This window comes from Vombatus ursinus, unplaced genomic scaffold, assembly GCF_900497805.2.
Source record: "Vombatus ursinus unplaced genomic scaffold, bare-nosed wombat genome assembly UNPS02008961.1, whole genome shotgun sequence".
In the NCBI taxonomy this organism is placed as follows: Eukaryota; Metazoa; Chordata; class Mammalia; order Diprotodontia; family Vombatidae; genus Vombatus; species Vombatus ursinus.
This window is the reverse complement of record NW_020948739.1, coordinates 5,820,666-5,835,875: the sequence shown is the minus strand read 5'-3', so window position 1 is coordinate 5,835,875 and position 15,210 is coordinate 5,820,666. Positions and strand designations below refer to the sequence as shown.

At 39.0% G+C, this 15,210-nt stretch overlaps 1 protein-coding gene across 1 annotated transcript in view; it reads left to right on the top strand.

Annotated features, from left to right (window-relative positions):
- RGS22 (regulator of G protein signaling 22) overlaps window positions 1–12,241 on the top strand; it is a 142,151-nt gene extending 129,910 nt beyond the window's left edge. The window contains exons 22-25 of the mRNA XM_027849940.1: window positions 1,516–1,665; window positions 6,930–7,019; window positions 11,902–12,007; window positions 12,147–12,241. Of these exons, the coding sequence (XP_027705741.1) occupies window positions 1,516–1,665; window positions 6,930–7,019; window positions 11,902–12,007; window positions 12,147–12,241 (441 nt within the window). The remainder of the gene's footprint in view (window positions 1–1,515; window positions 1,666–6,929; window positions 7,020–11,901; window positions 12,008–12,146) is intronic.
- The last annotated feature ends 2,969 nt before the right edge of the window (window positions 12,242–15,210 follow it).

Here is a 15,210-nt window from a genome sequence, read left to right as displayed (position 1 = left end):
ATTGCAGTCCTTTAATATTGAAACAAAGGATTACTTAAATGATCATTAGGAAAATGTTAGAAATATCGAATAGATATATGTATTTTGTTTTTGTAGTTATTGACCCCAAGAGGCCAAAGATTTAAATACTGAAGCTATAGAGGCCGTGAATAATTTTAGAATCACTAATAAAATTTGGAGAGGCAGCATGACATAGGGGAGTCAGGAAGACTTGGGTTTAAGTCGTTCTGAATACAGACTGGCCACGTGACCCTGAGCAAATCACTTAATCTCCTACTTACTCGGGCTGGCTGGGAGGATTTCCTCACCAAGAAGTTCCTTCCACCAACAGATCCAGAGGAAAAATAGATGGATAGATAGATAGATAGATAGATAGATAGATAGATAGATAGATAGATAGATAGATAGATAGATAGATAGATATAGATAGATAGATAGATAGATAGATAAATAGATAGATGATTGATAGGTAGATGAAAAAAGAAACATGAAATTGCAAGTCTAGATAGAAAAAATGTTAAGATAGGGAAAATCAAATATCTTACTTCAGGTCATAAACTGATCACTGAAACATTTAGAAGATAGTTTTTTTCTTTTGCCTTAATAGTTAACAAACTAATAATTACCAAATGAGAAGTGCTTAGCATAGTGATTGGCCCATAATACATGCTCAGTAAATGCTTATTCCCTTCCCTAATAGTCAGCTTAAAGCCTAATGAGATGTTCTTTTTTTATAGCATTAGTAAAAGCCATAGCTAATAAGCAGCAAGATGTAGAATTTCTTAGGATGACAGCCTGATCTGATGTGGCGAGTACTAAGTTTTTGCAAGAAATAACACGTGTGCATTGCAGAACTAATGAAAGAATTTGGCACAGACTTTTGAGCATAATTCTTATCTATATAAATATCATGATCACTTAATGTGGAGTATCCTAATGGAGGGCATTAGTTAAGGGCACCATTCTGCTTTTTAAATGTTGCTTTTCTTGCTTTCACATAAAAAGAAAGATTATATCATTTAAAAGTTGTCCAAGATTTATTCTTACATCTGCAGTGTTGTTTAAGAGTTTTTCCAGAGGCAAAATGGTATTTCCTTTCTCCAAAAGAAAAAAGTGGGGTTTTTAGCCGGATGAACTAAATGTTTAGAATATTTGGATAAAATAGCAATATGTATGGCAATTTTTAGAAGAAACCATAAATTCCTTGTTAAAAAGAAAAACCTCCCAAAAACCTAATGAATGTTTCTATTAATTCAGTCAATTGGTATGAGACATATAAAGAAGAAAGTGTCTCTTAACTGCATTTTTTTAAACAAAGACTTCTCATTGGTAATAAAAAAAAATTGATGATCAGCATGTGTATAACTTATATGAAGCTGCCTGGAGACAATAAGTTGCAGGAAACATGCTGGATACTAAGTAAGGAATAGTTAATCCATTATTATGTTGAATTATATTTTAAATCAGGACATTTGTATAAAATTGTAGCCCTAATACCCTTTTGCTTCTGCCCAGATGACCATTTTTGGGGTTCTTTTTAAATACTGGCCACAGTTTTGTCAGTTTCGAAGCAATTTAACTGATGAGAAAGTTGTGGCTACTTTAGAGAGAAGAAAAGAATATAAGAAAAAACAGGCTACTCCCACTGAAGACAGCAAAATAAAGGTAAGGTGAAGCTCGTTGTTTCTTGTGTTCAGAGCTTTAAAAAGTATGTATGACATATATGTAGGTAAGAGGTTAGAGGAGGGGAAAGAATACATAGAATTCACCTAATCACTTCACAAGCCAGGCCCTGTGCTAAATGCTGTGGGTACCAAGATAAACAGCAAACGGTCCCTGCCCTCAGGACTCTTACAGTCTAGAAGGTGGTGCTTGAGCTGAGTCTTGAAGGAAATCAGGAATTTCAGGAGGCGGAGGAAAGGAGGGAGTACATCCCAGGCATGAGGGGACAAAGGCACAAGATGAGAGAAGGAGTGCCTTGTAAAAGGAACAGAAAGAAGGCCAGTATGGCTGGATCACAGAGGATTTGGAGGGGAATGATATGTAGCAAAGATGGAAAGGTAGGGTGCAGTCAGAGAGTGAAAAGGTTTAAATGCCAAATAGAAGAAATCTATATTTGATTCTGGAAGTGATAAAGAGCCATTGGAGTTTATTGAGTAGGAAGCTAGATGATATGGCCAGGCCTGTACTTCTAAAATCCCTTTAGTGGCTCTGTCGAGGATGGGTAAGACTGGGAAGAGATGGAAGGCTGGGAGACTATTGCAATAGTCCAGGTGAGAGGTAATAAGGTCTTGAACTAAAGTAGGAACCATGTGAGTGGAGAGAAAGGGCATCTATGCAAGAGGCTGATAGATTAGGCAACTATTTAAATATGCGAGTGAAAGTAAGGAGTTGATGGCATCCAAGTTGTGAACTAGCAAATATTTATTAGACACCTACTATATACCAGGTTCCATGCTAGACACTAGGGCTACAAAGATAAACATGAAACAGTCTCAGCTTTCAAGAAACTTACATTCCATGGAAATAGGTTTTACATGATTGCATATATATATAACCTATATCAAATTGCTTACCATGTTAGGGAGGGGGGAGGGAGAGAAGAGAAGGAGAAAATTTGCATCTCAAAAATTTTTTAAATGAATGTTAAAAATTGTTTTTACATGTAATTAGAAAAAATAAAATACTACTGAAAAAACAAGCTTACATTCTATTAGGGAGAAACAACATGTACATAGAAAATTAAATACAAAATATATGCAACATACTTTCCAGGGAAAGTGCAGGAAGACTAGGATGGGAAGTTTGTGAACTGGAGTACAGGGGCTCTAAGGGCTTAATGGAAGGGTAGGATGGAGTGTGAAAGAGACATAGGAGGTGTAGGATTGACATGGGGTTTGTGAGGGAGCAGCAGGGAGTAGTAGGCAGCCTATGACTCAAAATCACAAGATTATAAATAGAGCCATAGGGCAAATAGATTGTCACACCCATCATAGGAAAAAAATAGTGTGGGGGGGGAGGGTTTCATATTGATCTGATTTTTGTTGCCTGAGAAACTGGTGAAAAGGTCTGAGGGAGAGGGGAGAGAGAACAGTTCACTAGTCTCTGGTCATGCCTGGTGTTCAAGGCAGCTGGATGCTGGTGGAGGGGGTCCTGAGGCCAGGCCTGTATGGGTTATAGGATGAGGCTTGTTTGAGATAAACTCACCTTCTGATCACTCTGATCCAAGGAAGAAGATAAGAAAGATACACATTTTAGTGGTTTTCAAGATTTTTCCATCAGGAGTTTCAGATGTTGGTTTATGTAGTAGAGGCCCTTAAAAAGATAACTTCTTTTTAAAGAAGTCAGAATTACAAAGTGAATATATAATATGAAGTTAGTGGAAATAAGATCCAGGATCAGATCATGTATTCACGTGAAATACTCTCATTCATTTGAAAATTCTCTTAGTTTGTAATATTTTTATATTCATTTGTCTACATTAATTAATAGTAGAAAAGAATAAATTTTATTTTGGAATGATTTTGAGAACATTGAGTTTAAATTTTTTTTTCTCTTAAGATACATTTGATTTTAAAAAAACATGTATTTAACTCAAGCTAAAGACATAGTAAACAAATGCAGCGGCGGGGGGGGAGGGGGGAGTAAGAAGTGTAAGTAACAAACAACTGTATTTAGGACCAAACACAAAGATATAATGTATTTGTCTATTCATGGGACAGAAATTAGGTGCTTTGGCCTCTAATTTGTGTGCTCAGCGAGCAGCCTCAGAAGAGCACAAGCAATGAACCCTCTGAATTCTCTGGGGTCAACACATCCCTTGACCACTGGAGATAAAGAAAATTGTTAGGGGAAAGTTATGTAGTGTCTGTAGCCACCCAACCGTCTCAGCCAACCACCCCCAGCAGACTCCTCCTTCTGTGTGTGGTGGGGAGGATAGGATGGGAAGCGGGGCAGCCGCATAGCACTGCCCTTTGTTAGCGTAGCTGGGGGAAAAGATACTCTGTCTATATAAACCCATGGGAGATTGCTGTTAATGTTAAGCAAACCTGAAGGTCTGACTCAGGAAGAATGAATTATCTCAGTTATTCCTGCTTGCTCAGAATTTTTTTCTTGGTCTTCATTCTTAGCTATAGATAATTTCTTCTCTCAGACCGATACAAAATCCTGTCTCACATGAGCTTGAAATACAGGCTATATTTGTTTACTAGGTGAGCTCAGTAGAACCTACCAGGTTTCTCACAGATTATCTCAATGCTGTTTAGTCTGCATTGATAAGGGTGAGACTCTGTAAGGTCATTAATGTGTTCAGGTCTCTAATAGAAAGCTTAATATTAATATGATTACAGGGATTATCCATTCCTCGTAAAGTGCTTCCTGTCGTTGCAAGGGAGGGCATTGGCATGTGTCTCAGCTCTTCATATATGTTCTATCACTTGTATACATTTGAGCTTAAAAGTAACTAAGTCTCCAGCGGAGTGCCCCAGGGTTCAGTGCTGGACCCTAAGCTGTTCAACATCTTCATAAATGCCTGAGATAAAAGCAAAGAAAGCAGGCTTATCAAATGCACAGATGACCTTAAACTAACACTCTGGATGACAGAATCAGGTTAAAATTTAAACAAAAACAACATCTTATATTAGGTTAGAATATTGGATCAAATTGAATAAAATAAAGGAGAAATATAAAGTCCTAAAAAAAAAAGAGTAAATAAGGGGTACCAGGCACAAACAATACACACATACATGCAATACAAAAAAGTATGTTTACACATAGGTGTTTATATACATGTGCATATGTGTATACACACATACATATATGTTCTTATACGTATATGCATATGTGTGTACACACACCTTTAATCACGGTCTTTGCTCTGATGATCCCCAGATATACGCACATTTGTTCTCAGATACGTGTGTAAATAAAGGCAGTGAGCTGATGAAGTCACTGAGAATGTAGAAGAAGGCCCGGGAGAGAGCCTTGGGGTACACCCGTATTTGCGGGGAGCACGTCCCGCAGGCAGGAGCAGGACCGAAAGAGTGCAAGACTGCAGCTGATGGGCACCTGGAGGATTCTTAGAGTTATGGATTACGGAGCCTAGAGCATTTATGGGTGACAACGGGATTAAGATTAGAGAGGCTTTAGCGTTTCCCAGTGTGTGTCTGGGGGGAGTCAAGGTGAAGCGACTGGGAAGCGTAAGAATCCTTATCTTCCTTCAAGTCTCAGCTCCTGTGCTATCTCTTCTTGGAATACTCCCAGAAAGGCCTTCCTGCCCCCACTGCTGCTGCCCCGAGCTGTTCCCCTCACCTTTGGCCTGCTTCCCTCCTTAGCCTGCAGGAGACTTGTTCATGCCCCTGCGGTGTTTGTTCCACCAGAAAGATGTGAGAGCTGCCCGAGGACAGGCACTGTTCTACTCTTTACTGTGCTCGGCGTCACCACCATATAACAGGGCAGACTGATGGTGATCAGGGCCAGAGCTAGGGCGGTCATGGTGTGAGCAGAGAAAAGAGGACAGGTGCAAGATATCACGAATGTAGAAGCAAAAGCTCAGCAGCTAAGTAAGGTAACGCCTTACCTGTAAATATTGGTCAAATTTTAATTTGGAGCTTATTGCGATATAGTGTTCATGAGAAAATGATTTCTCTGTCACAGCTGAAACACTGGCTCAAAGCCTGTTTTGCAGTAATTATAGATTTAGAGCTGGAAGGGACCTTGGAGTCATCTGGTCCAACTTCCGAACTTCATAGATGAGTGTAAGACAGGAGACGCGGAGAGCTTCTAGCAGATTCACTCTTGATCCGGGCAGGTAGGAAGACAGGAATGGAGACATAATAAGGGGTTAAATAATTTGCTTTATTCTTCTCAAGGGGGTTGCTGATAACGGCAGCAGCAATTCCGACAGCACCCCTAATTAGGAGCACCAACCCCTAAGTTTCGATGGGGGCCAATCAAGGCTCGCACAACATTCCAGTTTGTACATTCCCCCTCAGCCTCAGTGGAGTCCAATGAGGCAAGCACAGCATTACGCTGTCATATTACCCACTTACCAACCAGTGCTCACTTGATTTATAGGGTAACAGACAAAGAAGGCAATTTGCCAGCAATAGCCTCACAAGTTTACATTAACTTTAGCAATATCATGGTGATTCAGCATAGTGCAAGCACAGTAGGCTGTTTATAATGTGAAATCCCAGGAACTAGTAGATTGTTATGTCCATGAATCCTGGGAACTGGTATCTATGATCCTGGGAACTATTATCTAAAAAAGAATAACAAAATCCACCTTACCTACCTACAATGAGAAAGTGAGGGTCCAGGAAGTTTTAAATGACTTACCCAGAGTTCTACAGTTTGTATCGAAAGTGTCCTAGTGGGATTTGACCCACGCCTCCTTGAGTCCTAATCCAATACCCTGTCCACTGTCATGCCACTTACTTGACTTGACTGTCAATATCAAGATAATCACTGAAATCCCAGGATAATGAGTATGTGAAACCTAAGATTTGAAGTAGTAGAAATTTACGTTTTGAAAAGATTGATCATTTCTGTAGCGGTATCCATGTATCCTGCACAGATCAAACCTATCTATCCTCAATTCAGTCTTGTGAAAATCCAGGTATTGGCAAAAACAGAATTGAACTTGGAATCTGGGGAAAAGGAAGAATGAGAGAAAGTGGCATTATGAAAATCAAATGACTGTAGATCAATAAGAAAAATTTAAAATCAACAACGGAAGGGTCATTTAAAGTAAATAATCACAGGCCACACTGAATTTTGCAACAGGCCTTGGTACAACATTAACTATCATGTTACTTTGCCAAAAAACAAAATGCATTTTGAATAAGGTTCTATAGTGTTTTAGCAACATGGGGTGATCTTGATATCATATTTTTCTCTCCATTAAGCCGTAACGTTTACACTTTAAGTTACAGGATGCACCCAGGACACCAAGTGGTTCAGGTTCGGGGAGAATAAGCAGCTCCACAGGTTTAAATACCCAGGCCTATAACCGACAGGTAAGCAGTCAAGTGGATTGCAGGGGCTGTTAGCATCTTTCTGTAGTGATATAGAGATTCATCTATTAGATGCTTCATGCTGCACCATCATCAGCTCAGTTAAACAATTTGTATACAGGTGTATTATTTACCTATTCCCCAGTCATCTAGCCAGTCACCTACCCCCAACCTCCCCATCAGAGACTATACCCTGGAGCTTTTTAACCCTTTCAACTCCAGAGATCCCACTCTCCCCACCGCACCCCCATTGGTGAGTGCCTCATTTAGCCCATTATCTCAGGCTGACCCCAGCCATGTTTCACTTTCACTTTACCCCCTACTCCCCAAGCCATTTTCTAGCTAACCATCTTGCCACTCAGAACACTGACCATGACCCAGAAGTCTTAACCCATTCAGCTCTGAAACACCTGCCATGAATCTACTCCTTCCCTACTGTACTGATTGGTGAGAGGCCTCAGCACCCCTGCTCCACCTTTTTCTCTGCCTCACCCCTTCTTTGCAGTTCTGGAACCATAATCAAATCAATACTACCATCAGCCCTGGAAAGGGGTTGTCAGCCTACTTCCCTATAGCTCCACTCACCATCCCTATAACTTTACAAACCTAAATATCCCCTCCTTGGCCACCACTCTCCTATATGTGTCATGTTCCCTCATTAAAATGGAAGTTCCTTTGGGGCAGAAACTTTCTTGACTGTTGTATTTGTATCCTCAGTGCTTGGCACATAGCTTTATACACAGTAAGTAATTAATAAGTTCTTTTTCATTCATTTCCTTAAGTTTAATTAAAATATGCCCTGTTTTGTTTACTTCTTCAATATTGAAAAAGTTTCCATCTCTTTTCATAAACATATAATTTGATAAAATATTTGTAAACATTAGATTGACTTTCTCAACCTTGTATTTTCTGTATTTTCAATATAATAGCTGTACTTCTAGATCCCTTCAACAAGGCCTTAGAACAGGTGCCTGTCAATCACCCAGCCCTTCACTGCTGCCAATCAGTGAAAAACATTCATTAAGCTTCTACTACATACCAGACACTGTGCTAGGCACTGGGGATACAAATACAAATACAAAGAAATAGCTTCTACTTAGAAAGAGTTTATATTCTAATGGAAAACTGTAAATATATGTTTTATGTTCTAATGGAGAAGATAACTCTAAATATAAAGAGAATAAATACAAATAAATTCACTGAATGTGATTATACCTAAGTCCATCTCCCACCGTCAGCACTTCAAAATAGCAAGAATCATACCAAATAAGGTAAAATAACAAAAAGAAATTTCCACAGATTTTCTTACTATCTCTCTCCTGCCCCTCTTTTTGAACTTTAGAAGGCAGCTCAGTAGTACAGAGGCTAGAGTACTGGGCCTGGAGTCAATATGACCTGAGTTCAAATCTAGCTTCAATGGTCTTGTTCTTGCTATGGATGACCCCAAGCTCTTAAGTAGGAATATGTGTCGATCATGACCTGTAACTCATACGGAGTCATGCCCAAAAGCTACCTTCACCTATAGCTCTTCCTTCTTAGTCCAAATGTGGTACTGAAGGCATTTCCATTCAAGTTCCTAGTTGAACGGGGCTTGACTTGTATTAGCTAAAAAAAGCATTTTTGTTCAGTTGTTTTTCAGTCTCCCATTTTGGAAAGATTCTTCTGTAAACTTTTGAATTCAAATTTGAGCAATCAATGGTGGTCTCTTACCTTGTTTCTGTGGCACATAAACAGAAAGATATTTTGGAGCTGGTTAAAGTTGAATTTTTTCAAGTCAGATCACTCTTTGTACCTCTGCAATTATTCTCACACTGACTTGCTCTTTGTAGAACCTGATCAAAATTCATCAGCTTCTGTTCAAACCCTTAAATATGCCTTCTACTTTCACTGATGTTTTCTCTCCTTGTTGCAATATAATATCCTTGAGTGAAGAGATTGTCTTTACTTTTGTATTTGTAGTCTGAGCCTTTAGCACTGCACTTGACATAGAGTAAGTGCTTTTTCCTTCCTTCCTTCACCCATCCATGTGTCCATCCATCCTTCCATCCATTCTCCTTTTCTCCAGGCTAACCATCTCCAGTTCCTTCAGCTCTCTGGCATGAACCTCCTCACTACAGACATTGCTCACGTCCATGCACTCTCCAGTTCTCTCCACCAGGTCCCTGGATCTGAACACAATATGCTTGCTGTCTAGATGCAGTGTGGGCAGGAGAAAGTACAGCAGGATGAATTCAGGATGCTTCCCTTAATGTAGCCTAAGAAGTGATATGGTACAACTAGTGAAAGATCACTATGAGTTTAGAGGACCTGGGTTCAAATCCCACCTCTGAAACTTTCTACCAGTGTGACCTTGAGCAAATCCCAGCACCTCCTAGGGCCTTCGAGGAGGCTGGACTCAATGGCCATAAGGTCCTTTCCACTCCTACTCCAGTGATCACATAAACTATTCTGACTTCCACAGCAGAAACTCTTGACTCTCATTAAGCTTGCAGTCCACCGGAATGCTTAGATTTTTTTTTTTCAAATGAACCGTTCTCTACTCACATCTCCCCTATCTTATACTTGGGATGCTATTTTGAACCCAAGTATAGCACTTTACTGACACTGAATCACTGAATGTGATTATACCTAAGCCCATCTCCTACCTTAAGCACTTCAAAATATCAAGAATCATACCAAATAAGGTAAAATAGCAACAAAAAGAAATTTCCACACATTTTCTTACTATCTCTCCCCTGCCCCTCTTTCTGAACCTTAGAAGGCAGCTCAGTAGTACAGTGGCTAGAGTACTGGGCCTGGAGTCAGTATGACCTGAGTTCAAATCTAGCTTCAGACACTTACTAGTTGTGTGACTGTGGATAAGTCACATAACCTCTGCCTCAGTTTCCCCATCTATAAAATGGAGGTGTAGGGGACACCCACTCAGGGTTTTTGTGAGGATGAAATATGAAATAGGTAGATGCTTAAAAGTACTTATTCCTTATTCCCTTCCCTTCTCACCTTCTGTTCCCTGTCTTGGATTGGCATGGCAACCATTGTAATAACAGGGGTAGAAAATTTTTAGAACCATAAGCAGATGTGGCAGGCTCCTGACCCCTGTAGTAGACTCTGCCCAGCACCAGGCTTCTCTTGTTATTCCTCAGTTTCGCTTCAGGGATTCATCCATATCCCTTCACCTCTCAGCAGTATGTTCATGATTTTGCTCAGTTCCCAAGAGAAAACAGGCAGCCATGTGTGAAAGAGGAGCCCAGCAGCACCAGGCCTGCTCCATTAATATTAGGAACAGCAGGAAACAGGATTCTGGCAAGGGAGCCCAAGTCTCCCTTGATACCTCAGAATAGCTAGAAATGCACAAATGGATTAAAAAAATAATAATTCCTAAAAGAGGGGGAAAGATTGAAGGCGCTCATTAAAAAAAATTCAATAAAGAGACTGAGAAAATGAGCAAGCAAATAAAAATTGCTTATATTATATTATAAAAATACAGTGAATAAATCCTCTGAGGACAGAGAATCCCCAGTAAAAAAACAAAAAAAAAACTCCAGAAGTGAACATTCAAGCTGGAATGAGTAAAAGAGGTCGCTTCAAGCCAAACTAGTTACAAGGAGTTGATTAGGAAACACGATGGAGAATTTTGCCAAAAATTGAAGTCAATCTCATTGGAAGAATCTTCACCATCCCTATCTCTCTCATCCTCTAGAATTTTTTGGGGAATACTGACAGTGGCTCAGCAGCTTTGGCTGTGTCTTCTCTCCCATCTCTGAAGTGTAGTTCACCCAGGCCTGGAGATTTGAACTCGTCAAGGGCAGCTCAGTGTCCTCTTACCCACTGTCTTACTTATCTTGGGTTTCAATTCCCCATTAGCCTTCTTTATTCTCTCCTTTTAGAACCAAAGATAATTCTCCTTGTCAGGGAAAAAAAAATTGAAATAAGTGTTGAATAGTTCTGCCTTTTCTCTCTTGTTCGTTATCACATCCCATTTACCAAGAGCATCATTCTTATTTCTTCCTTGGGGCTCTTTTTTTTTTCTCCCTCCTCCATCCATTGAGAAAACCAGAAAAATAGAACTCATCACAAATATGTCATGCAAAAGCAATTTCTGCATTAGCCATATACATGCCTTTTTAAAATTGAAGTTCATAAGGTCTCTAAGACAGGCAATTTTTGATATTTCCAAGTGTCTTAAGCAAATTGGATCAACTATATAGCCAGTTTGACTAATGATATAGAAATCAATTGTTAGCAAGAAAAAAAAATGGTTGATTTGGGGAGAGGGGAGATCAAAAACTAGCATCATCAGCGACTTATAGATCAATACAATTCAGATCCAAGCTCATCAGCTTTGAGACCTTATAGCAACATGTTTCAGATGGAGTAGAACCATTTAAAAAAATGCATTTGGGAATAAGTTTTATTTATATGCACATAGGGAGGGCATCAATGGTACAGAATTTAGCAAAATGTTAAGATACTCTGGGTTGGTTTTTTTTATTTAATGTGGACATTCTGAATTTACATCTGATTGTTCCAAGAAGTGTGCTTAATCAACCTAAACCATCTGGATAGAAGATCTTTAAATGTAAACATCTTCAAATGTAAACATTTAAATTAATTAATTATAAATCAAAGCAAACCTATAAAGATGACCATAAAGTTATCAAAATAGCTTGATAATTTTGATTAGCTCATTCTTTACTAGGGGATTGAAGTTGATGGCATAGAAAAAGAAACCAAAGATGGTTACTTTATTTTGGCACAAATGTACCTACATGGGCAAAGATAGGCTGGTAAATTAATTTTGATAGCAGTTGCAAGATAGCACATCTTCTTCATTGATAAGAGAAGTAAACAGCTTTACATTTAACTTTGAAAATTATTTTTACAGTCTTCCTGGTGCTACTCAAAATACATAGAAGCTCTGGAGCGGGAGAGAACCTTGCTTAAAATTCAAGAAGACCTGGAAAAAAGGATACCGATGAGCAGCTTAGCAGGTCCCTTTTTGCTGTTTTTGTTCATAGATTTTTTTACTATAGCTAAAACTGCTATGCAGTTACACAGTAGAGATTAATATTTTGACATTTTAATAACATTCGTTGTTTTTTTCCTATTTCCCTCATTATTTTTATTCAGGCCCCTCCTTAGCTGCTAGTGCTAAGACTTTTGTTTCCTCATCTTTGAATGTGACTGTAACAAAATGCAAGTTTTTACAAGACCAGCAAGGGTGAGTGTCTTGGCGCTAACATTGTCCATTATTCTTCTGCTTTCATTATGTCTATGCCTTCTCATTTATCTTGACAGCAATTGATATGAACTTCTATATTAAGGTGATTAAACTCATCATTATCAAGAAGATACACACTATACAAGTGGCACTTTTCTTTATACTCGTGTCAGGAATTTATCCCCTTTATTCTTAAGAAGTCTGTATCAGGCAGGTATGTTTTTCACATTGAAAAAAAAAAGTAATTGATTCAGATTTTCAGCACCTGATTGATAGTTTGCTAGTTGGGGAAAAGTTTCTCTTCTTCACTAAAATAAATAAATGAAATCTATTCTTCATTTGTGATATTTTTAAAATAGTTTTGCTCTCTCCTCTGATTATTCATATAAAAACTTGGTAATTCTATTCTCGTTATTCCTGAACCCTCTAGATCTATACTTACTATCTGTGATAATAGTTTGTTGCTGTTATTCAGTCATTTTCAGTTGTGTCCAACTCTTCGTGGCCCCAAAGACACTGCAGTGGTTTGCCATTTCCTTCTTTAGCTCATTTTACAGATGAGGAAATTGAGGTAAACAGGGTTAAGTGACTTGTCCAGGATCACACAGCTGATAAAGGTCAAAGCTGAGACTCAGTCCAGGACTCTTTTTTTTTTTTGTGAGGCAATGGGGTTAAGTGACTTGCCCAGAGTCACACAGTTAGTAAGTGTTTTGTGTGTGAGACCGGATTTGAACTCAGGTCCTCCTGAATCCAGGGCCAGTGCTCTATCCACTGCGCCACTCAGCTGCCCCCAGGACTCTTTTTAATGTTGTAATAAGTGACCACTAAGCTTCATCTGAAGACCTGACAACAGACTCTGGGTCCCTGCTGAGAACCATTCCAGCAAAGTGTCAGGAGGTGGATCATGAGCACCTTGGCTTGTAGGTGATCAAACTGAGCCTCCAGCAGTCTATGAAAGGACCTGGCAATACAGTAAAATACTGTCTTGAAGGCGCTCAAAGTATTTCCCAAATATACATCAAAATCATACAAGATGCCATGAGGGACATGTTATAAATAATCCATTGAGTTTTAACATCAAATGAGGTGTTCTATATGTTCATCAAAGCTGTTTACCAGTGTCAGGAAAGATATCCTACATAGAGTCCAAATAAGGCAATTCCCTCTTGGTGGTAAGCCTTCACTATAGCAAGGCAACATTTTCTAATGTTGCATCTCTAATCATCTCTATCCCACTCTATACAATGGATGTTCCAAACTTCCTTTTCTTTCTTCCAGCAGCACCTCCACTCACCTTTCAGCTAAAAACCTTGCCTCATAGTTTACTGAAAAAATTGAGCTTTCTCTTCTCCCTTCTTCTTTATCTCACCACCTCTTATCATCCCCCCTCCATTGCCTTTTACGTCAATCTCTAATGCAGAGATACATGTATTTCAGTCTAATCTCTTCCCAACTTCTCTTGAAGACTGCCACACTACTCTTCCTTCCTAAGTCCTTCCCATCTTTTAAAATTCCCACCAGATCCTACCATCCCTAGTAGCTCTCACCCTCTGTCTTGCCTCCCTTTCCTGGCCAAACTCCTAGGAAGAGCTGTCTTCACTTATTGCTTCCGCTTCTGCTCTCATTCACTTCTCAGCACTTTGTGAACTGGCTTCTGAGCTCATTACCCAACTGAAACTGCTCTCTCCAAAGTTACTATTGATATCTTAATTGCTATGTCTGATTTTTCAGTTTAAATTTTTAATTGATTTTTTGAGTCTTTTGACTTTATTCTAATATGTCTTGTTGCATTGAGCTCTGTTTGCTCTGAACATTGCTCCATTCCATTTTTCAGGGTGTCCATTACTTGGGCAAAATTTTGTACCTTCTGCTCTAAGCTGTTTATTTTCCTTCCATTTTTCCCCTCAAAAGCTCTAATTCCATTTTTAAAAACCTTTTCATTTCTTCCTTCTACTCTTGGAGTCCTTGCAGCCAATACTTTCTTTTTCTGAGCCTTGATTTGTACTTATTATAGAGTTTCCCTCATCTTCTGGGTTTGGACTTGTATTTGGGAAATTGCACAGTGATTTTAATGATCCCTCAAGCTTCTCCCAAGAACAGAGACCCATCTTCTTACTATATTCTACAAGTGATACTATATAGCTGAAAAACATGGAGCAACCCGGTCTCCAAAGAATTATAAATCACCCAAAGGGCAATGGGGAATTGCAAGGTGGGCATGAGTAAAATGGACCACATTGCCAGTAAGGACTCTCTCTCAAGTGCTGGTTGTCTTGCTTGGTGAAATTAATAAGCTTTGGCAATAGCTTGGATATGGGGGGAGGGGGCAGGGGAGAGTTGAGATATAATGAGGAATTCAAGATAAAACTCCTAGGTTGCGAGCCTGAAGGATGGGAAGATGGTATTGACCTCTGCAGTAATAGCAAGGGCTTGTGTTGGGTGTGGAAGATAGACGTGGTTTAGGGATAAAAATAAATTCTGTTTTAGATATATTAAGTTTAAGATATCTACTGGACATCCAGTTCAAAATGTCCAAAATAACAATTATGTATTTTAAAAGCAAACAACTTTGAAAGAGTTAAGAACTCTGATAGTTGCACTTACCAACATTAATTCAGAGGACCATTGATGAAACATACTACCCGCCTCCTGACAGAGAGGTAACAGATTAGAGATGCAGAAGACACATTTTTTTACATGGCAAATATATGTATTTGTTTTGCTTGACTATACTATTTCTTTTTTTGACTATATGAGGGTTTTTTTTTTTCAGTGAGGTAGGGTGAGAGGGAGAATAGAAAAGAGATTATTGTTAATGGAAAAAAAAATGAAAGTTCCCTTTCCCCCTCCCAGAAAGATAGACTGTTTGAATGATACAGTGAATCGTAAAAAAGGTATTAAAACAACAAGAAGAAAGTCTCCATTATGTTAGAGAGACCCTCTTTGGAGAATTTATTGGAAAAAATGAAAAAG